A 26,012-nucleotide genomic window follows, 5' to 3' on the forward strand; every position below is an offset into this window, starting at 1 on the left:
TCTCGTTATTTCATTGCATACACCACTCATGTCAGCACTCAAAGAAGGACAAGCACATAGTCAGGAACAAACAGAGAATTTATGATGACCTAGAATACAGTTTTTCAGCCTAGGGAGGTAACTTTGGCTATTAGAAAAGCTAAGATGGAAAATGGAGCATCCCATTAGAGGGTCCTCTAGAAGGCAATGAGGCTTAAGGAAAGTGAAATCCTCAATCCCAGAGTTTAAAACTGCTTTTAGTGGTTACTTGACAATCTGAAAAGGATATCTTCTCCTTACTTTTTAGTACTTCCCCAGGTCCTCTCCTGCCCAGTTGGACAGCAGCTGGAAAGTTACTAACTGTATTTAAGAAAATCAAAATGACCAGACAGATGTTTTTGCAATCTCTAATGTAGAGCTTGAAAATAAAATGGTTGTTGGAGGCTGGTTGTAAATAGAGTTACATGATCCTTGTGCATTTCATCCTGCCAGCCAGTGCACGTGTTCTTGGATCTCTACTGCCTCCAATCTCACTGCAAAAGTGACTCCAAAATTTGCTGGAGTCTGAATGTAGCTCAACAGACTAGAGCCATAAATCATTTGATGTTCATGCTTTATCCTTAAAATTTCAGAGAACAAAAGGAATCATCTTGTTTAAAAAACAGAGCACGCTTTTGAAGACTGGATCCTTATGTGATTTGCACACAAAAGTTCAAACTAATGGCAACAGTCCACAGGCATTAAGGGAAATAACAGCAATCAATGCTATTTTTAAAGGGAAGAGTGGGGGCGAGGGGTTAACATATGTGGAATTAGCTCTGGGCAAAATGAGAAGCCGTTGCATCTAAAATCAAATGCATTCTCTGAAACAGACACCAGAGACCAAATTCCCATGTAGACTCCTGCAGTCCAAGAGTTTCAGCAGAATTTGGCCTTCCTCTTAACTTAGCTTCATTAGGTCATATCATGCCATCAGTTTTTATCTTGGACGCCCTACTTACTTCACATCAGTTGTCGACACTATGTAGGCAATTTTCCGAATTGGAGGGGGACAAAAGGGACAAAAGGGTGGTCTGTGTGCACAAGGGAGAGGAATTTTCTTCTCATGTAGAATAAAAGTCGTTTCTCAGAAGAGTTGAGGGGGGGATGTTTGTATCCCTTCTACCAGATGTCACCAGTGGCAACAAGAGCCAGTATTAAATATCTACCCATCAAATTCTTCTTGAAATTTTTCAGCGTCAGCTGGTCAACAACCCATTCAGAAAACTGGGAAAGCTGCAATCTTCCACAGCCATCCTTAACCAACAGCTCTTCCCCTCACAAGAATCATCTGTCTGAAACTTTTTCATGAAGGCCAGGCATGCAGGATTTGTAAAAAGGGAAAAAAAAATCCCAGCCTCGTAGCAACCATTTTTCTTATGTTTATCTGCAGTAAGTGAACTAACAGCCCCTCTGTACACAGGATCTTCTGCAATAGCCTTTTGTTGCTTTTCCATCAGCTGCTGTCCATGTTGGACACGCTGAGGTCTCACAGGTACCCCATGTGCTGCTTTTTCTGCCTCAGACTGTGGTTTGTTAGCAGTTGGCTTCAGTGCTTGGCTAGGTTTGCCTTCCACCTTAGAGAGAGATGCTTTGGGAAGAAGATGCCTCGATACTCCCTCTGACATTAAGCCAGTGTCTGCACTGCCACCTCTTCCTGTGCCACCACCTCAAGCTGTGATGCCAAGTGCACTGTCATCCCTCGCCATCCCTTACCCCTGGCCATAACGCTATCATGTGCTGTCAGCCATATGACTTGTCTTTCACTGTTCCGCTGCCTCAAGCCGCAAGTGAGATCTAAGCTGACAGGCTCCTCACCCAGTTAGGCTGCAATGTTCCTGAGAGAAAATGGAGATGATCACATTGTTTGTATGGTAATTTAGAACCGAAAAGTAACCAGCACAAAGGAACACTTGGAAACAGCGCTGGCCAAAAACTAAACTAAAAATATAATAATGAAATAATCAGTTAAAAGGGATCAGAAGGCAGGCTGCACAATTGCTAAAGCACTCTTCGCACGTTGTTCCCTGCAGTGATGCTGCCATCAACATTTTTCTCTCTATTCTGAAAGCAAAGATCTTTCAAGCAGGGCTCAGGGGCTTTTGTCTCAGAGACAGCTGGGTAGATCACAACCCCTGTGCTTCATACATACGCGACTAAACAGGATGTCAGAACCTTGCAGAATTCTAAGATTTTCTCTGGAAACATACCAGACGAAATACCCTCCCCCAACCAACTGTTCCATGGATTGACATAATATTATTTTACCTCCTGTAGCAACAAATTCACTGTGTGGTTTGGGGTTTTTTTTGCAAAACAACAACAGACCAGACGTTGGGGAGACAACACGACTATTCTTTTCCCTAAACACGAGCAGTATTTCAACAGGATGTCTTCCATTTTTTTCATGTTTCATGCTCTAGTGATGAAACTCTACCACATGTAGTGTCTAGAGATAAGATAACAAGTTAGCACATTTAAACATTCATTAAAAGCATCTCTTCAAAGTTGGTAAGTGTTTCATTTCATCTGACTCCTTGGATCAAGCGTATCACATCATGGGGTGTTTTTTTTCTTGCCCTACATCAGATAGAGAAGTTGGTAGTTTCTGCTTAAATCAGAAGAAATTTAATATGACTCTGTCCTCTTCGCCTATCTGGCCACTTATCTTGTTTCGTTTGCAAATATCATATGTATTCTCTTGAGATAAAAATAGTGCAAGATGATTAGTTAGGCAAGTTCATTTGACACCATTCCCCCTTCGTGACGCTGAAATCTAAAATCTGTATATGGTATACAACTTAAAGTATATATATGCAAGCTCAGCTCTGCTGGAGACACACAGCAAGTACGTTCCTCCCAACCAGACTGCTTCCTTACCCAGTCCAGAAGACCACAAAGGTAAGCTGATTAGATCCTCTGCTTTCAGAAAATGAAACACAAAAGCAAAAGGCTCTCTAAAATGAAAGCACATATGCAATTAAAATATTCTTATAACAGCTTCCAGTATGTTGTATCTTAACAAGCTAACATAGAATAGAATCAGCCTTCAGATCACAGGATGGAAAAAGACAGGAGTGATGCCCCGTGTTAAAAATGCTGCAGTTTTTAGGTTTTCCTTCAGCTCTTCCCCGTTTTTAATCCTGTCAGCAGTGAGAATTGGGTGAATGGCAGAGCTCCAAATGATCTGCCTCATGCTGAGAGGGGAAGTACTTTGTAGAAGAAGCCACTGGGACAGAATAATTGCTAGCAAAACAAAAGTAACTCATCTGCCTTCGCTGGAGAAGTACGCATTGGCATCAGCGTGAATTTGTCCCATTGTCTCCTTGCACCTTCTGAGATATTCAGAAAGGGACAGAAATGATGGACAAATTCCTCAGCTGTAAAGCAACAGGTACAGAGGCATTTATGGAATCACAGAACCAGTCAGGTTGGAAGAGACCTTCAAGATCATCGAGTCCAACCACATATTTTAGGCAAAGATTAAACCTGACTGTAGATCTCAGACCAGCACACTGACAGGAAATGGTTACCAGCACTGGTTTCCTTCTCATGCATGCTGCTTTCTGTGCTTAGACAGGGAGAAAGATGATGAAGATCAGTTAGGGACTCATGAAAAGGTGTTTCTGTTCTCTTGTGGCTTTCAAGAATGACTTTTCTGTGCCTTAGTTCCCCTTCCTTCATTAACGTGATGCTACTTTACAGTAATGTGCAAGTTTGACGCTGTAACCAGCCCGTGCTGGGGCAGTTTATCAAACTGTCAGTGCATCCCTGCCATGTTCACACTAAAAAAATGATCAGAAATTCAGGGCTTCCAGCATTTTCTGGAGTGACAGATACCACAGAGGCAAACCAGTGCAGCTGTTGGTGGCTGAATGGGACAAAGAGTGTATTTTGTCAGATGCTTCTGAATCAGAAAAAAATGACTACTAGGAACTAATACTAAGTCTCAATGTTTATTAGAACCTCTGTTCAAAGCCCATCAATATACTGAAATGCCAAAATCTGGATAAAAATCTGGTTTACTATCACCTATGTGGAATTAAAAGAAAACCTGACAACATACTGAAGAAAACTTTTCTATTAAGCTATTGTGGAATGTAGTCTTTTAATGATGCAGCAGCCCAGCAAGCCAAATTGATAGTGTAATTATATTTATTGTTGCAACTAAATAGAGGAGGAACTTACTCTCCAAATTTAATTTCCTTGAAATGAGTAAAATTACTATTCCTTATTCTACACTATTAATTCTTTGAAAAGATCACTCACATTTACTGAGAATAATTTTTAAAATTCCAATTACATTTCTGCCAGATATAGTTCTAGGGGAGATACTGAGCCTTATCTTTTATGTATGCTGTAAATATACGCCGATTTTAATTGAGTAATAATCCACCTCCAGGCAAACCCACACAGAAGTCATGAAGATTTGTGGTGCTAGACACCTTTGATTCGCTCTCCCAGCACAGTACAGACATCAGATCTTCCCGCAGACCCACAGAATTCCTCCCCCATTACCCAGCTTTAAGTGGAAGCACCTGCTGCAGACATCTGTTACAGTATGCTCTGCTCACAATTAGATGAATAATGTCTCCCCTATCATATACTGTCACAGCAGCAACTTCAAATAGAGCCATGAACGAGGTAGAGAAGTCATTTTAATGACTAAGTAGCTCACATTTAATTTATTTTACAGTTCAACAATGGCCATCACTGACATCCTTTCTTCTAAAGATATTGAATCTGCTCTCTCCAGCTGCCAGGGTAAGGAATGGTCTCTCTGCAGCCAGAAGATGCATATCATTTTTATGTCTTAAGACGACATGCCTATCATTTTCCCCTTAGATTCCTTCCCCGTGAGATCTCTTTCTAGCTACATTACAGTACAGCCCCTTGAATTCAGACGGCTCCCAAGTGGGTGGTTGGTGGGTAACATTCCCCAAAACACAGAGCAGCTATTCAAGTTTCAGTTAGGGCTGGCTTAAGTCTAATCTCTGACAAATTTGAAACCTAATACAGACTTAAATTTAAATAATTAGTCTTCTCCTTCAAAATGCCCCAAAAGGCCTCAGCTTGCAGAATTGAAGTGTCATTTGTGAGGCAATGACCAGTCTCAGTTCTATTATGAGATCCTTGCTGAGACCAAGCCCATTTCCCAAATGCTCAAAGAGCTACTGTGACTGAGAATTCCTCCTTACTTTCCTACCAAATTGCTCACTGAAGTAAGGACTAAATGCAAAGGAAATAAGAATTACAAGAGTTGGTCTGTAAACCACAGTAGCATCCTCTAAATACTTACAATTAATTGCATGTGACACATTAAATAAATCTGAATTTAGCAGAGTGTGCATTGTAGCAGAAAACTCCAAATGGGCTGAAGGGATGTATGACCACAGGCAGAGGGGAAATTATCCACTGGATCTTCAAGGAGTGGACTGGTGCTTAAGACAAGACATACATATTCCCAAGAAATACATACAGTAGTAGCAACTTCCAGGCAAAATATCTGAACAGCTTCTGTTTCTTTCAGCTGCTGATTCCTTCAACTACAAGTCTTTCTTCTCCACTGTTGGTCTATCCACCAAAACCCCTGATCAGATAAGGAAAGTTTTTGGAATCCTTGATCAGGACAAGAGTGGTTTCATCGAAGAAGAAGAGCTGCAGTAAGTACTGTTCAGCTGCTGTGTTTCTTTAAACAGTGTAAACCTTTGAGCTTGCTTGGTCTACTAGAAGAAACTTGCTGTTATTTTAAAAATAAAACACAATTCCTGGTCTTTCCTTGAATCTGTGTGGATCTCCTCAGATAACAAGAGCAGGCATTACCAGATGGGATTTTTGGCATGGGTTTAAGAGAACCAGAAATACCAACACACCAAGGACACGTCAGAGAATAAAACTCAAGCACAGTTCTGCTCTATTTCAGGCTCTTTCTGAAGAACTTCTCTTCGAATGCCAGAGCCCTCACCTCTGCGGAGACCAAGGCTTTTCTGGCTGCAGGTGACAGTGATGGTGATGGCAAAATTGGAGTGGAAGGTAAGACTTTTGGAAACTGGAAATTTGTGCTTTAAAATGCATGCATTTAGGGCTGCATTTAAACTGTGGCATGAAGAGTATGTACAGGTACTTTGGCCTGGTACGTTCTGCCACAATTTTTATACTAGCAAATACTCCTTTATTTTCACAGCTTTATTCCCATTTGGTCCCTGTTGCTGCAACAGCACATTTAGGCCTGATGTAAAGCCTTCCAGTAATAACAGTGTTGGGGTTAATTCTACCCTGTGTCTGATCCACAGGCTCAATGTGCCAGATTTTTAAGACATCCTCAACACCTATTCATCTTCTGAATTTCCGTTTTGGTGGCAGATGCTCTGCACTCCTGGCTATATGTCACCATCAATTTTAAACATTCTACTTAAACTTATTTCTTCAACTACCACTATCAAACACTGGCCAGTATTACTGAGTGGTTAATTCAGTAATGTAAAGTAAGACTGGTATTGTTCTTTGAGGCTGGAACTGCTGCAATGCAGCATGGAATTCTGTGCAAAGAGCGAATTTCACCGGGCAGTCCTATGAGAAAGAAAATCAAATTCCTAAGGAAAACCTCCCAGGGATGATGTGAACTGGCCAGGATGATTTCTTTTAGAAACTGCAGCAAAGGAAAATAGGACATTATGCATCATATATTAGAGCTGAAGTCACTGAAAACAGGGCTGTCTCAGCTGAACTAGGACAGGTGGCAATAACTCTAACAGACACACGTGCTAATCTTAGCCAGAGTTTGGGAGGAGAGGGAGATACACTGTTGGAGGAATTTGCTTTAGCAGCAGCTTTTGCAGCTTCTGAGTCCCAAATAGGGCATTATATTATTCAGCCCTTAGCCCTTAACCACTGAATCTCCCATTCTGAAATCACATCACTGATTTTTTCCCTTTGGAATAACAAACCAAAAACTCCCTTGTATTCAAAGCTGCAGGCTCGACCTAATTCGTTCTCTGCTGCTTTGACTATTCTCAGTTTGTAATGGGTTAAAGATAGTTTACCTTTAACTCAGGATTTCCCACAAATATGAATCTACAGGAGCAATCCTCCTCTCTGCACTTACTCTTTTTAAGGAGTGAAAAATCTGTTACGCCTCCAGAATCTCAGTTTAGCAGTAGCTTGTGCAGTGTTATAATAACTTTGGGAGCCCTCCATGGCTAGGAGTTTAAGTCATTTTTATCTCTCTTTTCTAAAGATGTTAAAACCCCCTTTCATCTGGTTTTATTCTCTGCCTTTCTCATTTTCTTCCTTGACAGAATTCCAATCTCTGGTGAAGGCATAAACAGCATTAGACCAAAGGCAACCTTGGACTGACTCTTCCAATTACCTCGTCCAACAAGCACTTCACACTCAGCATGTGTTTGTACATTTTTGTATTATTTCAGGCCTTAACAATTCCCCTCACATCAAGTTCACACAGGGAATTGCTGAGAAATCTTGCAACGTACAGATGTTTCAGTCATGTGGTAGTGTTACATTTCCACTGTAAAGAAGGCACTTCGTGATTTTCAACCACTCCTAATGTTGAAATTGTGGCTGGAAGAATGGGAGAAAAACAAATAATAATAAAAAACCCAAACAAACAATTTGGGGGGAAAAAGCTGCTTTTTAAATTTTGTTTAGGTTTTCCATCCTTGACCATGCTGACTTGCCAAGACAGTTTTGATGATCTTAAGCAATGTGGCAACTTTTAAGGCTCAATTGTACTGATTTCATTGAGTTTTATTTGTGCTTAATTCTCTGATCCTTGAGGAAAAGCAATGCTAGCAAGATAACGAAGAAGAATTTATACTAACTCCCAATCCTGGGCATGGGAGAAAAAAATTTAAGAAGAGTTGACACAGCTCAAAGGGGGGGGAAGAAGTTTGTGGGCAATTTTACAAAATTAAGTATTAGGCTACAGCATGTATCATCAGAAAGTGTTTATGGCTGAAAATGTAACTCTCCCTTAAGAAGATTTATCTTTCATGAAATCTAAGGCAGCTGTGAGATAGAGGAGAAGGGTCTAATCCCAACTCTGACACTGCCACAAGTCACAGTCCCCTGACAACGTGGGCCACAGGCCTGGAGGTTTTTCTGGGAATCACAAACACGTTGCTTGTTACCTCTTACCAAGAACAAAACAATAGTACTTGGCCTCATTGGTGAATTTCTGTGTTTCCTACAGAGGAAACAACAGCCAGTTTTGCTCTCTGATTACCTGCAAGGTCTATTACATCACTAAATAACGGCCTTTACTCAATTCTTTCATTTATTATATGAACAATCTTCTACAGAACCCATATTATTAGCCATTTTCTTCAGTCTAAAAATTACTAAGAACTACAATTTCCTTTGATAAGTGTCTTAGAGGATTTAGAGCTAGTTATAGCATTGTCTTCATTAATGGACAAAGTAAATAATGCTTATAGTTAAAAGCAGAGCTCAGTGGGCTGAGTGGATGTTGTGCCTTTCTGGCTGAGTGGGTTGGAAATTTCCCACCAACACTGAGTCGTCTCCTTTCCCATCTACCATGAGGTGGTTCCAGCTCACAAGTAGACTGTCATTTTAAAATTCCCTGCTGAAACTGGATAATTATAACATAATTTGGCAGCTGTTTTGAAGAAGAGCAGAAACAAAGGCTTTTGGAACTTTTATGTAACATTCAGTGTCGGCATTTCCATGAATTGGGAGATGATTATGTGAGGCAAGCACAGCTCGCTGTACCCAGGCATGTAAGAGAGCTGCTCGTCACATTTCAGACAGCTAATGCAAAGGAGGAATTCTAGCAATCATGCTCACTGAAGCCCTGGCAGAATTATAATGAATATAAATCCTAATTCTATCCCCACTGCCTTTGATGTTAAATCTGGGCTTAAATTACAGCTGTTGTTAATTGCAGCACTGAAATGTTGTGCATAATGATGAGACTCTGTTGGTTCCCTTTACCTCATTCATCTTCCTATCTGCTGAAGACAAAAACCCAGAGCAATCCAGACCTGCAGTACTATACAGATGTAATACATACATTAGTGGGTACTTCATGCTGCCAGTCACTAAACCAGCATGTCACTAGTTCACAAAGCAGATGGCTCACACAATACCATAGGTGACAAACCTGAGACTGCATTTCTTGCACATCTGAATGTCTCATGTGGAATGCAAGAAAAGCAAGACTACACAGAGATGCTAAACTGCACGTCCCATGTTCCAGAGATGTTAAACTGCACAACCCTGGCTGCTGCTGCGAGGGGGATTTAGTACTTCTGAGAATTGGGCAGTTCTTGTCCATGTCCCAACTTTACAGAAAACTTAGAGAATTCTGTTTACAAGAAAATGTGTTGCTACACAGTGACATGTGGGGAGATGAGTTTTACTAAAATTGTTTATGCTACATCAATTCAGAATGGATCTAACAGCAGCCTGCATTATCCCACTGATGGCCTGTTCTGGGGTTTAGAGTGAGACCGCCTACTGCTTCATAACTCCCAGGTTGGTGCAAGTGTTGCTTATACACTTTACTGTTACTTCAGACAACTAAATAGCAACCCAAAATGTGAGTGGCAAATCTGAGTTCCACTGACCCCAAAGACTGTGAGCTCTCAGACACACGTCAGTCCCCCAATTTCCCTGCATGGCCAGTCAGTCATCTAATCCTCCCAAAACTTCTTGTGAAATAAAGTCACACTAAGATCTCTTTAAGTGGGAACTCAACAGAAATAAATTAATTGTCCTACTCAAGCTCTTAGACAAATGGTATAGAGGGCCTGAGTGTGGAACCCAGTAACCCCCAATCCTCCCTAGTGGAATCCATCAGCTCTCTTAGCATCCACCTTATCTTCTCCTAATAGAGAAGCAGAATCATGCATAAGATAAAATCTCCTGCCTTTAGTGGAAGCCAGCTGCATCCCAACTTCACGTTCCTTTGGAAATCCCAACCTAGAGCCATTTGTAAACTTCAGATTCTATTTCAGCTCTCCAACTGTTCAAAATCTCAGAGTCATCTTCTAACAAGTAAGAGAGCACAGAAAGGGCAAGGGGATGTCAGAACATTCATTGCACACACAGACTGGTAAAGTTTCTTCTTTGAGTTAGCAGCCAGCCCATGTGGAAAATGTTTGATGCAGCATCATCAGAGGCGCCTGGAGCTCTTCACACAAACAGTGTGGGCAGAGGGGGCCAAGGCTGGATTCATTTCCTGGAATGGGTTATTGAAATAGATACATCTTGATTAAATCCCTGAACAGACGTGTACCCAACATTTTCACGCTTAATTGTTAATATATTTTAAAACATTTTCCTAAGTGTATGCTGTGGAGTATCAACTAATTGAAAGTGTTCACATTTCATGAAACCTCATTTCCATATTACTTTTGCCTGCAAGTAGAGAGATACACCACAACTTCAGACTGGCCTCTCTGTGCCAAAGGCCTATGGAGCAAATTGTCCAGCAACTGGGATATGGCTGCTCCATGCTTATCATCATGTCCTACACTCATGAAAAGCAGGAAATGAGGTTTTGTAGATCAAGCTCCGGAAAAGCAAATCAGATCATCACATTGGCTACCATATGCAAAGATGGTACCCCTAGAAAATGCCTTCCCCTGCAGTTATAAAGATATAGTTCAAAGGGGAACTCGTGTCACAGTAGAACACACAAATACTTGGCTCCAGAATGATTTCTAAGTTTTCAATTTACAAATTAGTCTGTTTATGTTCCAGTCTTCTGAATTATTTGGTAGGCTAGACTTCTTTTAAATCTCTGTTCCTTCCTCCTCTGTGCTTTGCTCATGGCCACCCACCTGTCAACCTGTTATTCTCAGTTCCTTGGTTTTCTGTCACCTTAAGTAGTCCCAGAGAGATTTCAGGGCTGGACTTGACTGTCTTTGGTGCCATCTACAGGCAAGTTACCTTTTATCGATAAATACTCGGTGATCTCACTGTGGTCTTCTCACAAGGATTAGTTCTTGAATGCTTAGTAACTGTGGCACAGTTACCAGATCCTCCGATCCCAGGTCAAGCTCTCCATTATTTCCTAGGAATCTGACACAAAGGCAAACCTTGGTTCCCAAATGGAAAGACCAGATCATCTGGTTTATATATCCATCAGTTCAGGATAAAATACCTTTAAAAGTAACTTTGTCAGTTGATTTTATATAGTCCAGAAAACTTTGCTTTCACAATGTTCAATTTACCACACAGCATGGGTTTAGAATTGATAATGTTCCTCCTAAGTGTTCTTCTCTTGAAGACATCATCAAGGGAAACTAAGATGTGCAAGGTGAGGTTGTCTGTATTTCATTTATATAATTTTTGAAAGAAAAGACAGCAGTTTCATGTTATATTGACCAAGTGTTAGGCTTTACTTTAAATGTGATGGCATCACTCAAATATTATTTAAATCTCCGTGCACATTTATGTATGTGTGCCTGTGAAATGTTCTCCCAGTGGCTTTTTGCACCTTTGCCCAGTTTCAGCCATTCCCAAAGCCATTAATTTCCAACAGATTTCATGAGATAGCTGAGCAGAGGATCCTATTAATAACTGGTAAGAGAAGAGCTGCAGCTTGAGCTAAGCTACTGTCTGAATCCAGATATCACAGATTTTACTGCTCAGTTTCACTCGCTGCCATTAATTGATGCACACTCCTGAACTGACAAGCTTCATTCTATAAATGGACACATTTATTATGATGATTTAAAATGTGCAACTTGCAATGAATTAATATTGAGAAAATGTCTTCAGTATTAAGACTTTTATAGCCTGAAGCACGTATTTCAGTAATTGGGTAACCAAAGCTTATATATCAGCTTATTAAAAAGAGTTTGGGCTGATTGAAAATTAAAAGTTTTACCTGTGAGATTCTACTTGTATGTCAGATATGTCTGTCACAAATCAATCAGTATTACTGTTATTTGAAGACTATTAGGGCAATTGCAGGAGTAATGTTTCCTGGGTAATTCCTATCAGGATCAGCCCCTCAGAAGTCAGTCTCCTATGAAGATGTTGATTTGTTGCTATCTCTAAGCAATACATTTTTATTTTTGTTCTTATTCCCAGATCAAAAATCATTCACTAGACTAAAAATAGGCACAAGCTGAGTAGATTTACTTTGTATGGCACTAAACCTTATATATTGTCTAAAACACCATGCACATTCCTTTGGGATATAAATATCAATCTGATTAGCTAGCAGGTCTTGTCAGCCACTGTAACTTATCCCCTGGGGTATCTGAGCCATCACGTGGCTCTAGGACTTCTGTAAAAGGTCAAGAGGACTTAACTAAATTCTATATAAGTCATTATCTCTGTCATTTGAAAAAGAATTAAGTCAAGAGGACTCTGCAGATCTTTTACCTTACAGGTTTTTTCTGTTCTTGCTTTTTTATTGCCTAAAGATGCAGGGTAAGATCCGAAATATTCCTTTTCCATCTATCCCTTTGGATAAGAGACAGTGGTGTCTATGCACACACGTGTGTGTGCTTGTGCTAAAGGAACTGTGAGACAGATAATGAAGAAGAGGCTGGATCACAATGAGAAAACACTTGTTTCATGTAGGGATAACTGACACTGTGAAGATAAAAACAGCAGTTCTGCTAGAGTTTGCTTTTTATTATTGCAAGATTTTTTTCTAACTGAATTCAAAGGGCTATTTTTCTCTCATCTTTCTATCACATAAATCCTATCTTCCAGATCACAGTCGTTTGTCTTTGAAGTTAAAAAGCAAGGTTAGAAAAACTCTTGCCATTCTTAAGAGACTACATCACAGGAGAAGAGAAGGAGGAAGACACAGGAGGGAAGATGAATCCTGCCAGTGTAGAATCAGTTTTAACTCTGCCTTTTTAATCTAATGAAACCAAAATGTCATCAAGGATTTTTACATGTTGCGACGTAACACCCCCTTACTTTCTTACCCTTATTGTCACTGAAGGAAGTTTTGAAGTTGAATTCAAAATGATTTACAAAAAGCCTTTGACATAATCTCAAGAATTAAGCCAGGCTTGGAATTTCACAACTATGACCAAGAAGAAGCTCTGACTGCTTTCAGAACTCAGTACATCTCACTCATTTGTCCTCTCACCTTTAACCAGACTTTTCCTCCAGACTGATGCTGAGACAAAGGCATTCCTAGCAGGAGGTCACAGTGATGGAGATGGTGGAACTGGAGCAGATGGCAAGGCTGCCTTTTATTAAACAGAGTAATACCTGCTTTTGAGATTTCCTAGCAGCTTGCACTAAGGCAGCTGTCCTGCTCCATACACTTGATGATATGGATCTGATTCTGAGGTGCTCAAATCTGCTCCATACTGTAAAAGAGCATCTAATACAGCAAGTGGTCTATATTCTGCCCTTGGCTACAGGTGGTCAGTCCCTTTTTCCATCAACAGAGATTCTTTCAGGACTGGAACCTGAATTAACATTTTAATAAAATTGTAGTAAATAATGCTACTGCTTTTTACTACTAAACTATTGTACACTGTGATACTGGTTACAGTAACTGGTGGCACTGGTATTTAATCAAGAGGTATATTTAATGCTCCATATAGTCTTACATCATTCTTTATGCTACTATTTATATTTCATATACTAGTTAAATGGCAGTACTTAGCACTAATTAGCTGTCAATTTGAATAGAAGATCAACTGGATCCAGGATGAATCCAGCTACTGAAACAGTGATAGATTCAAAGTTCTCCAAGGAACCGCTTGCCTTCCTGCCCACCTGATGGCACTATTGTTCCGCTTACACCACGTTCAGAGAGTTCTGTCTGCTCGATTTAATCCAAATCGGAACACTTCCAGTATCCCACCTCCCCACTTCTGTTAATGGCTTAGCTTTTCCAAATTAAATCCCCTCTGAACACAGGTTGCTAACATTTTGTTCTCCAGAGGGGACCCTATGCCTCAGATCTCGGGAGCAGGATGGAAGTCTCCAGAAAGCTCTGTGGTGCTGGTTTGGGAAATAAATCCCTTTTGTTGGGGCACACTGGGTGCCCTTTAGTGCAATCCATATGGCACTGAATATCCAGCTGGATTTGGCAAGTGGCATGCCACGGCACAGAGATGAAGAGGAGCAAGACATGGGGTACCCACACTGGGGCAGGAGTGCCCCTCCCTGTCAGTATGAGACTTGATGCTCTGCACAGTCAGTACCCTTTAATCACATCAACACCACTCATGCTATTATGAGTTCTTGTAAGATGACTCTACAGAGTATTAATTGCTACCATAGTTCTATGGTTTTTATTTTACATGGAAGTCTAATTAGAGAAGACATGTTTTCACAACCCTCACAAATGCAACAGAAGGAAAGGGAGCTATGTTTTGGATGCAACTAGGTGAAAAGCACTGTGAGAAATCAACTCGTGGTACTCCATAATGGCAAATCGGGGCAAGCTGCACCAGTAATCAATATTCTGCTGCTCTTCTCCATCTGAAAACTGAGGATAACACAATGCCCACATCTCACAGGGTTGTAAAAATAAATGCATAAACATTTGTGAGGAAAGTATAATAAAATGGAGAGCACCACACTTTACAAGGCAGACATAAGGAATGGGATGAATGCAAAATTCTGAACAGTTTCTCATTAACTGAACTTTATCCAGCTTGTGCACCAAGTTAGGGTGCCAGTTGAAAAGCAGGAAGATGGTGTCATCATGATTTTATCATAATACAAACACACAGAGCAATCGATTAGATTACAAAAATGAACTAATTGCTAAGAGGACACTAACTAGACACTATGATGCATGGCTTTTTTAGGCTTACACATGTGATCAAAATAGACATTCGAGCAACCTTTTAAACATTCCGGATGGCTTTAACCATCCTGATCATTACAGTTCCAGCATAACAGTTACTCCTATGCACCCTACTTGAAATATTTGGAACTCTTGAAAAGTGTATTCTTGGGCTTTAGTCTTGCAAAAGCCTGTATGACAGCTGTCTTGTACTGTATTGGTTGGAGCTATTTAGTTTGTCTCAGTATTTGCAGATCAAAAATCTGCTCTTCAAAATTATCTAATAATGCTATAGTGGTTCTGATGCACAAGACATTTATGATATTATGGGGAAGGAAATACATCAGTACAACGTCGGGGAAAGCATCATATCACACAAAATTAAAGCAATCTGCAGGACTTTAATGAATACTCATTAATGGGTTCATGAGATCTATGTTAGCCAAAAATCTGTTTCTATTAACTCTAATGAATTAATCAGGCCCTAATATTGTAGAATTTTTCTTAACAGTGAAAAAAATAATTACCCATCAAATTCACTTTTGTGATTTCAATGTCATCTCAGAAGAGCAATAAACAAAGGAAATTCTGAGGAATTAGTAACTGCAGTCTGACTGCAGGGCTAAGAGCTCTCATGATAGTCAGAAATGCTGTCTCTCAGCTGATAATGTGTTTTATATTTTCACCATATACCAATATTAATGGCCAAATGAGAGAGAAAGGCCCAAGCAGCTCAGATAGAAATTATGTGAGTTAGCAGGCTGCTCCTTGATTTTACCACACTCACTTCCACAGTGATTAGCTTGCTAGGTCTACAAATCTAAGGCAATTTCACCCCTTACCACACCATTAAGTACAGTAAAAAATTAATGACTAGATGAGTCTGATATCAGGTTCGGTAATCACTCCAGAAAGTTAAGAAGACCTTCTGACTACACACGTTTTTAGACCTTTCCTTCTTTCAGCGTTACCACTTAGCAGATGGGTAGAGAAAATGCTTTCTGCCTACAAGAATATACTTTTTTCCTTTCTTTTCTTCTCTGTCTCTCTCTCACCCAGGCTGTTAGGCACTGTGAAATTTCTGAAACTGCTTCTCATGTGCTTTAAGAAAGCTCTTCAAACTGTCCCTGTAAGGCCACAGCTGGAACGACTGCTCAAGATCATAAACATACATTCCCACACAGCTCCCTTACAAAGTGAAGAACGCTCTTCTGGAACCAAAAACTTCGAGGTCTGAGCCCACAGCCTGTATTCTGCAAATGTTTCCATCCAATCCTTTCCACCAGACTCTCTAGATATGTGGTTGCTTTTAGTCTTGGCACATGCTTTATGTGTGTGTTTTATGTGCCTGTCTGAATCCAGACACCTGCTCCTCCTATACTTTGAAGGCCACTGCTGTTAAAGAAGTGACTTTTGACGATTACTTAATATCAGGTTAACTCTAATTATAGGGTATTTTTACTTTATACCTCACTAAGGGTTACACATCCTTTTACTGCCGAAATTAACAGCAGAAATCCCACCAACATCAGTGAAGATAGGCAGTGACCCTTGATGATCTTTAAGTCCCTTCCAGCCCTAAGCATTCTATGATTCTGTGAATATAGAAACCCCTGGAACCACTTCAGTGCCATTCGCTCTCTTTTACCATGGCTGCGTACACTATGAAATGCAGCCATGGCCAAAAGCCTTTGGTAACAGTATAGTACCACTGCACATATCTTTTACATGTCACAAACAGCAGCATCCAGATTATTTCACAGCCTCCAACCTTAGGGCACAGTTATTCATAAAATACACAGAAAAGCTGAACGATGCAGACTTTTAAAGATCATTCCATCTGACACTGTGTATAATGCTGATAGCAGACAGAAACATCTTAGACAATTACATTTAGAGACAGAGACAGAAAATTGTGTTACTGAGTCACAGAAGCACTTACAAATGCATTTAAAGACAAACACACAGCATATCAAATGCTGACAGAGATCTTCCAGGACAGGTTTTAAGTGAAAAAAATATCCCGATTAGAACAATCTCTGTGAATTAGTTAAGCTATTAATCAGTTATGTAAGTCTATTCTGCTATCATTTTCAAACAGAAATCAATGTCATTTACACAGAATGACGAGGACATAATTTAAACTGGGAAAAACACATAAGACATTTTTCCTAACAAGAGAGAAGTACCTGTCTTTGTTTAGCTCCACACCCACAGTGCTGCAGGATGTAGCTTGTACCTTGGATTCTACGATCCAGATCTCTGGTCAGTGCTCTGGGTAATATTCTCTCTGTGCTGCAGGGAAAGAAAGCTTTGTCACTGAGGCTTCCAAGGCCTGCATTTCATCCCTCATTGGAATAACAAACAGTCCCAGAAAAGTCAAATATAAAATCACGTTCTTAAACTTCTCTATTAAGATACGGTAAAAGACCTTGGCCGAAGAAACTGTTCAAATCAATCAGATTCTGCAATTATTTCTACAGGATTAAAACATGTGCCTTAAAAGACAACCTGAAGCAGCAGAATATAACCGATATTTTGTTGCAAAGGCCCTTTTCAATGATTATAGCTACATCCATACCAAATTCTCTGCCATCACCGTTGAGACATGACATTATTAATGACCAACCACCTAGGTTGCTGAGTATCTATTTTAGTTACTTCCAAACTCATTACAAAGGCAGAACCTGTTATCCAGGATCATGATACAATTGTTCTGTCCCTAACACAACCAGGGCTGAAAGATGGGGTTGTATGGGTTTTAGAACAGCTGCTACAGCATCTCTTTACACTGCTGTAGTTGGTCTCAGGTTAACACCTCTCCTCTGATCTCACCCGAGACAACTGCTGATGTTTCTTTTGCATCTGCTGGAAGTCCTGTCCTTGGTTGATTGCCACTGCTAATTAACTCTCTACTTTATACCAAACAGAACACAAAGAGTACAAGACTAGTCCAGGATCTGTCAATGATCTGTCAAAACACAACTTTCCTCTGCTTATTAGAGAAGTGAATGGTACTTGTTTTGTATGTTTAGATTCCAGGCAAGAAGTTACTAATAGGAACATTTTCTATTTCTCAGAACTACACTTTCAAGTTTAATTCTGGAAGTCTGAGACAAAAAAATGGCTTTAATTTTCCTATGTACATTGTGCATAAAAACACCTTGGGGGAAAGCAACATAAGTAAAGTACATAAATCTTCAGATTAAAAACTCAATAGCGCTCTCAGATGTCCCCAAGGAAATAAAAAAAAAAAGCCCCAAACCAAATAAAAGCAAATAAACAAAGAAAAACAATTAATATTTTTCATACATTCCTGGAAGCTATGCAGTACTCAGATTCTGTATCAGATTTTGCACTACTGTTAACTGCCCATTCCCTAGCAGTGCATTATTAGGTATTTTCTTTATAGCATTGCATTGTTTGCATAATATCTTTTGGAAAATTCCCTCTGTAGATCTCAGTTTTTGAACCCCTAAAGTGATTACAATCACCTAAGCCAACACATACCCCAGACACAAGGAAAACAAGCAGATAATTTAGATTATCTAATTAAAGCATCATTTTATATAGTATATTCATCCCTGATTATTTCATTCTAATTGTAGTGGAGGGAAACCTGTACTTCAGATGAAGGGTCATTAATAAATAAATAAACCCCAGTAACCCTAGATTCCCACCTGTATCAATATACAGTGACATCAACTTGATTCTGAAATTCAGCTCTTTTAGGCTTTTGTAAACCATCTTTCCGCCAGCATTAGCAGCACTTTTGTTGTCAGTGTTGAATTTCAAACTTTCAAAGATCCCTTCATAAGCAGTAACAGTGAGGTTAGCGTAGCAACTACCTCACTTTCATTTGAAATCATGTTTTAATATGTCTACTGCTGCTGAATACATGTAAAACCAACTCAGCACCCTGTGTGCTGTGGCAGAGTGTCTGAGGTACCCCGATGCCATTCTTTGAGCATTCAGTGTTTATATTTTAACGCAGTGCCTGAATTACTCACAGACTATTTTGAGCTTGAGTATTACATGCTCACCTTGATCTTGTCATTTTCCTCTACTTCAGTTCTATTTCCTCATTCACATTAGCTATTAATAATTAGGGTCATATGGCAAGTCAAAGATTAAAACAAAGCAAGCAGTTCAAAGAGCAGTGTGTAGGAGCAAAGAGAATACTATTAAGTAACATCTATGGTACTATCATAGAAGTCTAAAAAAAACGTTTCTTTTCTCTAGAAACATCTTGGCAGTAAAAATGTCAGGAGGAATGGGTATAAAAACCCTTCTGTTACAACTCATATCAACTTGAGATGCTCATAAAGGAGAAAATTCACAACAGACTGCAGAAAGGTGCCTTCATCATGCAAGCTTTGTCAGGATGATTCTGTAGGAAGCAGAGTGTGTGCTTCATCCCCACTGCCACTGTCTGATAGATCACAGTATCACGCAAATCTCAGGCAGAAAGCAGTATGAATAGATGGTACTGAATGAAGAAGAGAAATGGGAAGAACTCCAGAATATCTGAGATCAGATCTTCAACCTGTACAAATCAACACTGTTCAATCTATTTTAATCAGACAATACTAATTTACAACAGCCCATAGTTCTTAGGTTTACTGGGAAAGCATTCTCGATTACTATAAACAATTTTCCCACTGAAAGAGGTACCAGAGAGCGTTCTGATACAGTTAATATTTGGGATTAAAGGTACATCTGATTGATTATGATTTATGCCTCCTTTTATGAATTTTCTCCACACAAACCCTCTTAAAGATGGAAACGAGTTTTGGTCTGAGAAGGAAAACCTCATATCTGCTGTTCCCAACTTTATTAAGTTTTTTTTTCTTTCTTTCCAAACTGAATGTTCTTGAAACACATAAAAAACTCCAACTTATTTATACATGCAGTTTGATTTCATACCAAGGAAATAAGATTGCAAGAGCGGGTGTTGTAAGATGCATATAAATCTATCTCCACACTAACAAAGTCTGACTCCTGCAACTTCAAGTGAGTCTAGTATTGATTTAACATAATTGAAAATATTCAAAATAGATCATTAAGTAGGCCACTGGATTATACATAATCTTCTGAGGAATACAGACAAGAAGATTAGTTTATTCAGCTTCACTGCATTTCAGGTTTGTGGTCGCTGCAAGGCAGAGGTAGGGACAGCACTGCAAGTCAGAAAATGGTCAGGAAATATGAAGGTTACTGTAGGGAGATCACCCCAAATTACAGCATGCTTTCCTCTGTCCTAGTGACAAGCTATCTTTGTCAGAATGACACACTGTCACCTATGATCTTTCATCCCCAACTTCCTTTATACATTCCAAAGGATCATCAGACTTAAGGAAACTAAACTAGTTTCTTTTCCTAAGGATTTGACCGCTGAAGTCGCCTTCCGATGAGCTGCAAGGCCCAAAGGTTAACTGAAAAATCTTTAGCATACTTGGGCATTGATCTTTTGATGCCAGAGCTGTATTTAATTAAGCAGAAGTGGATTTATTAAAGAGAAATGTTCTTCTTCTCCATATTATCTTAAGATATAAATAGAAAGAAAAGTTTAATTAGTTAAGGAAGAAATTTGAGCTAGGTCTCCAATCAAACATTTGATCCATGAAACAGTAACCTAAGTAGTGGTTATTGTCACCTTTTGAATCCTTTATAAGCCAGAGTGGCAAGCCAGAGCCAACATTACTATTTTGCCTGGTATCTCCTCAGCTATTTTTCCTTTACCTAGCTGAGAAAACGATAAAGGTGAGCAGCTGACCTGAGATTAATTAAATTACATTACTGTGCAGAGCTGCACCAGTAGTAAGTACAATAACCCTTGTTGTAAGATTTTTTTTTATTTTAACTGCTGGAATTACATATGGATGGACTTTATATAGATAAGTATCAGTTTTCTTTTTATTCTTGTGAGCTGTTGGGGGAGAAAGCAGAAGCAAACCTTTCCTTTTTCCACTGCACATACTGTTATTTGTATTGAATATGCATTCCAGTAAGACTAATCATTAGATTAACGGTTACATAGAGTGTAAAAAGGTGCTGTACTTAAATAGGATACAGGTAAATGATGTAAAACTGATCATCAACTCACAGCACCATTTATGTAATCCTTCTCATTAAAAAATATTATTTCAGCACTGTTATTTTTAGGGAAGTAAGGTACTGAATCTTCTGATTTGTTTAGGAATAGCAGCAATGTTGGTTTGATCAATTAGATTCACCTACCCTTAGCAGCTTGTTAGCCATGTAGCATGCTTCGAAGCACAGAAAAAGCAATTTGTTTTAAGATGCATTTGCATTTCACAAATCTGTTTGGAATATACTATTTTGCACAGGTTTAAAATGAGCCTTACAGACATTCTAAGCTCTTCTGATATCGCTGCTGCTCTGCGGGACTGCCAAGGTGAGAAAACAATTAAGACTCTAAAAATCTACTCTTCTGTGTAACACGTGGTGAGTTTAATTCAGTCCCAAGGGAATACTGAACAAGCACAAACTATAAACAGATTTCTGTAATCTCTTTTCTCAGCTGTCACAGTATATTTGTTCATGACTGGTTTATATCATCAGCTTGTAACTTATCCCCATGTGATTTATTTTTTTTAATGCCTAGGAGGGTATGGTGCAGTGTGGTGAGATGCATCCTTTGACAGGCTGTATCTATTGACACATTTAGAACAATTACAATGTAATAAAGCTGCATCCTCAGACCATTTATGAACAGTGAACACAGTGGTCTGGGGTTAATTTATTTATTAATTTATTTTCAGCTCCAGATTCCTTTAGTCCCAAAAAATTCTTTCAGATCAGTGGGATGTCTAAAAAGAGTAGCAGCCAGCTCAAGGAGATCTTCCGGATTCTCGACAATGACCAAAGTGGCTTTATTGAGGAAGATGAGCTCAAGTAAGGACTTTCTGTGTTAACTATTTAGAGGCTATCCCCAAACCAGCACTTTTTTATTTCCAGAATAGTTCTGTAAACCTGAGTGCAAGCTATGCTGAACATTGATAAAAAAGTATATAATCCCTATAGACAAATACAAATTAGTAAATATCTGCCTTTAGCGCTCAGTACAGGAAAAAAAACCAAACTGCCCAGGGATGGATTTTGGTGGTGGGCAAAAACTGTATCAGTGCTGGACTTACAAGGCAGAAATGTATTTAGTTTGCCAAAGCAGTGTTTGGAGGTCTTGGCTATTGTGGTAAATAATTTATTTATAGATAGCTATTGCTTATACAGACAGTATAAAAGAGTAATATTCTGTGAAACTCATAATCACAGTAGTTTTCTTCCTAGGTATTTCCTTCAGAGGTTTGAGTGTGGAGCCAGAGTGTTAACCACCTCAGAAACCAAGACCTTCTTGGCAGCTGCAGATCATGATGGGGATGGTAAAATTGGGGCTGAAGGTATTAACTTCTTTATGTATAGCATAAGGCTCCTCAAGATGTGTTGTAAATGATGAGAGATTGTCCTTTCTTTTATGTTAATAGTACATTAATGAACTGCCAGTAGTTTTACTGAAACCCCTGCCTGTTTAAAGGGAGAAACAATCCCTGATCTTACAGGTTCATCTCTGCGATTCCTTATGCACAAGCAAGGAATAAAACCCACACAGGCTGCCCTAAGGAACTTTCTCACTGCCACTCACACACAGATTTCCAGTTGTTTTGAAAGGAACGGCCCCTTATTCCTCCTCCCGCTTACTCTGATGTGACGCTGCACTACTATTGCTTGTAACACACAAACGTAGATTCAGGGACAAAAGAACCAGCACCACACAGAAGAATCATCAGCACATACATCAGCTTCTTTGCAGCAGTTATCTCCCAGCAGAAATTCCACTAGTCAGTGAAATCACTCACAGTGTAAGAGCTAGCAGCACATAGCTCAGAATTTCTTTTGCAGAATAAGGAGAAGAGAATGATCAAGTGTCACTGCCTCGACACAAGATCCCACAACAGGCTCTGTGCACGGAGACGGACACTATTTATCTGCAGCGGCCGGCTAAAGACCAGATAGGAAGGAGCAGCTGTCTTAGGAAGCAGCATATTGCACTCACCCTATGGAAACACCAGTGTGATTTAATGGCTGCTCAGTGCAGAAACCTCCTGATCCCATAATTCCGGATTTCTGCATCCTATTTGGAACAGGAAGCACACACTCACACAAAGGGCTTGCAGCCCAAGGCAACTCAGCCCATGACAGAAGCAAGCTGCCTAGACAGGCATGAAAGGGGCTTAGGGAATTGCATGCAGGGAATGTGCTGGCGTGCAGATTCCCCAGCTCACTGCGCCAGGAGGACAGAACTCTTCTGTTTCTTTCTTTGGAAGGAATTAAATCCAGTTCCATAGGAAATGTGCCAGAATAAACACACATGATTTATGAAGCAATCTGTATACTAATACAGTCGTTCAGGGACAGGACTGATCAGATACTCCAACTCACAGAAGCCAAACATTTAAAAGATGTTCCCAAGAACGATCTTATTGTGCAACACAATACTGCAGTGTCACACCACACAGAACTGCACAATGGGTTTGGCTTTAGACTGTGCTCTAAATCAACACTTCTCAACTGCTGAAGCACTACAAACAGCTAGTAAGATACACAGACTTGCTTTTCATTCTTTTACTTCAGTTCTTAACTTCTTCTTACTCAAATTCTCTATTATCCATCCCATTATTTTTGCCCGAGATGATTATTATGCAGAGAGAAGACTAAAACTACCCTGAACATTTTATTAATCCTTATAAATGTCAACAAAACACTGCCTTTCCATCTGTTGTTCAGAAGAGGAAGTTCAGATAAATTCCCTTCCATAAACATTTCTTCTCCTCTTGTCATCCACCAGGTAATTGTTTTCTGTTCATTTCTTTTCTAAATCTCTTGATATGTCACAAAGCTTCTACTCCTAATCCTTTCATTTTAATATTTTTACTGTAAATATTCTCTTATCTTTTGCAGAATTCCAGGAACTGGTGCAGTCTTAGAGGTTCAAAAGGATCAAACGAGATAGAATCAGGATGAATCTGCATGAGACATTCCAAAACTTTGAAAATCAGGAGTCCCTTGTTTATCTTGACAGTGTCTGTTATTTGTTCATTGCCTTAGCAACCGAATGAAACACTGATTAATGATTTTTTTTTTTCATTTCATTGTGTGGTCCATTTACCATGTTCTAAACTCTACTTTAGCAGACACTTCCCTTAAAAAATATACAATAAAAATTAATCATATACAGTAGCTTTTGCCTGGTTTTGACTGATAAACTGAAATGGGTGAATTCTCAAACTGAAAGTGTTAATCTCTCCAAGATCTTGATTTTATCAGACCTCCAAATACAGAATATCTTTTGAAATCAGCAGAAGTTCTGCTTACAGGCCTTCTGGATTAAGCTTGAAGTTCTCAAAACACTCAGATCTTTGCCAAAGACTAGCAGCTCAGATACAGTTGTGAGGTAGGTGAGGACAAAATCTCTTGTTGGCTTCCCAGTGAAGAGTGGTCACATGTTTTTGCTGAAAAACACTGCAGTTTCAAACTGCTCTTTTCAGTTAAGAGAAGAAAGAAAAACCCACATGCTTTCCTGCAGTAAGAGTTAAAAGGAAAGCCTGTGTAGACTTGAGGTTTCAGATAACTGTGAGGCTTTAAAAAACAGAGGGGAAGCGAAATATACATTCTTGGTGGTACTGTCTAGCTTTCTCAACAGGGAGGACTAAAAGCAGGGAGGAAGAATTTGTAGAAATGCATGTTGAGAAAGCTCCAACGTTCTCTACCTGGTATTTCTGAGCAGTGCCTGCCATATTAAAAACGTCCATCACAAAGCATCCATCTCATCTCTGGGGATGCTAAGAAATGTCTTTTTATGAACAAACACTTCAGTCATTAGAAAAGAGAGATGTTTGGATGCTCTGCTGGAGTATTTACATAGTCATTTGTTTTCTTAGTATTAACCAGTGCTATGCACTGCAGTTCACGGACACACAGCTTGAAGGAGTCACTAGAACAAACAGGAGCACACTGTGTGGTTTAGGGCCACTCAGTTTCAATGCATTTCTTCCCTTCCTGCAAATGACTGTTTAAAATTAACTGCATTTTTATTTTCTATTCAAATGTCTCTATAAATACTGGTAATGATGCAGAAAAACAGACTGGCATTGTTTCTGAGCTAACCAGCTATTCCTGGGTAAGAGACTAAAGAGCTAAAAAGCTTCCAGAGCAGCAGAGTCACACAGTCCATATGGTCAATGCTTTGATACGTTGGGCCCTCTGCTCCCTCCCAGCCAAACCCAACAAAACAGTAACTGAAAAACTCCCGTTGGCCTCAAAGATGTTCATCATCAAAGAAAAAGCAGTTACACAAATTACAGTCCTCCTTTATGTGGGAAAAAAGTGGAGTGACATCCTCCAAGGCACCCCAGACAGCTTCACCAATACAAATCCTGGAATGATTCACCCCTGAGTACTCACCTCCATGTCTTCTGTGCAGCCACCTACTCCTTTGGGACCCAAGTACTGGAGAGCCAGCCAAGAAACACCTACTGCCTTTGAAAAAAACAAAAAAAAAAGTATATATTAATCTACAATTCTGAACAGTTAATGGCTGAAAACAGAATTTCAGTCACATTTCAAAGGCATTTTCAGGCAGCTTAACTTTGCATACAAGCTGCTTGTAAGCTGGCATGCTCGGCACAAAAATAATACAAACTGATAAAAAAGGAACATAGAAATTTAGTAACATTTTTCAACATTATGAAACATGCTATCCTGGCATAAATCAGTAGAGTATCCATGAGTTAAAACAGAGCTACTCAGATTGACACAAGCTGAGGATCTGACCCATGGACATCACAGGATATTCACAAAAAACCAAGTGTGTTCTTGGCAGTGAAACCAGTGGGATGACAGAAGGGTCTTGGACTAGTTCATGTGTGAATAACAAAAAATTGCTCTCCATTTCATTTACAATTAAGTGTCCTGACCTTGACTAACCACATTACATCAAGCCGGTAAATGCCAGTAAAATAAAGACTTTTCTAGTTGCTGTTGCACTCTGAACTCCAGCTCCTCTCAGTCCCTGCACCATGGACTTTGCCCAGACACCCAGAGGCAAAGCACAAGTTCAGTAATTCTCCACCAAGATGCAGCACACTGCTGGAGCAGGTCACTGGACAGAAGATTTCTGCAGCACTCTGGGCCCACAAGAAATCTGTGAGTG

At 39.6% G+C, this 26,012-nt stretch overlaps 2 protein-coding genes across 2 annotated transcripts; both read left to right on the top strand.

Moving 5' to 3' along the window:
• Nucleotides 1–4,721: 4,721 nt before the first annotated feature.
• LOC311197275 (parvalbumin, thymic) lies at nt 4,722–7,342 on the top strand (the record flags this gene model as incomplete). Its single annotated transcript, XM_084271010.1, has 4 exons — nt 4,722–4,782; nt 5,549–5,681; nt 5,942–6,051; nt 7,317–7,342. The coding sequence occupies 4 exons, from the start codon at nt 4,722–4,724 to the stop codon at nt 7,340–7,342; spliced, it is 330 nt and encodes a 109-aa protein (XP_084127136.1).
• A 13,797-nt stretch (nt 7,343–21,139) lies between these two features.
• LOC311197206 (parvalbumin, thymic CPV3) lies at nt 21,140–23,787 on the top strand (the record flags this gene model as incomplete). The annotated part of the gene is made up of 4 exons (XM_084270936.1): nt 21,140–21,200; nt 21,568–21,700; nt 22,094–22,203; nt 23,762–23,787. The coding sequence occupies 4 exons, from the start codon at nt 21,140–21,142 to the stop codon at nt 23,785–23,787; spliced, it is 330 nt and encodes a 109-aa protein (XP_084127062.1).
• Between the last annotated feature and the right edge of the window lie 2,225 nt (nt 23,788–26,012).

The sequence above is a fragment of the Gallinula chloropus genome (assembly GCF_964237585.1).
Source record: "Gallinula chloropus genome assembly, chromosome: 15".
NCBI classification, from domain to species: domain Eukaryota; kingdom Metazoa; phylum Chordata; class Aves; order Gruiformes; family Rallidae; genus Gallinula; species Gallinula chloropus.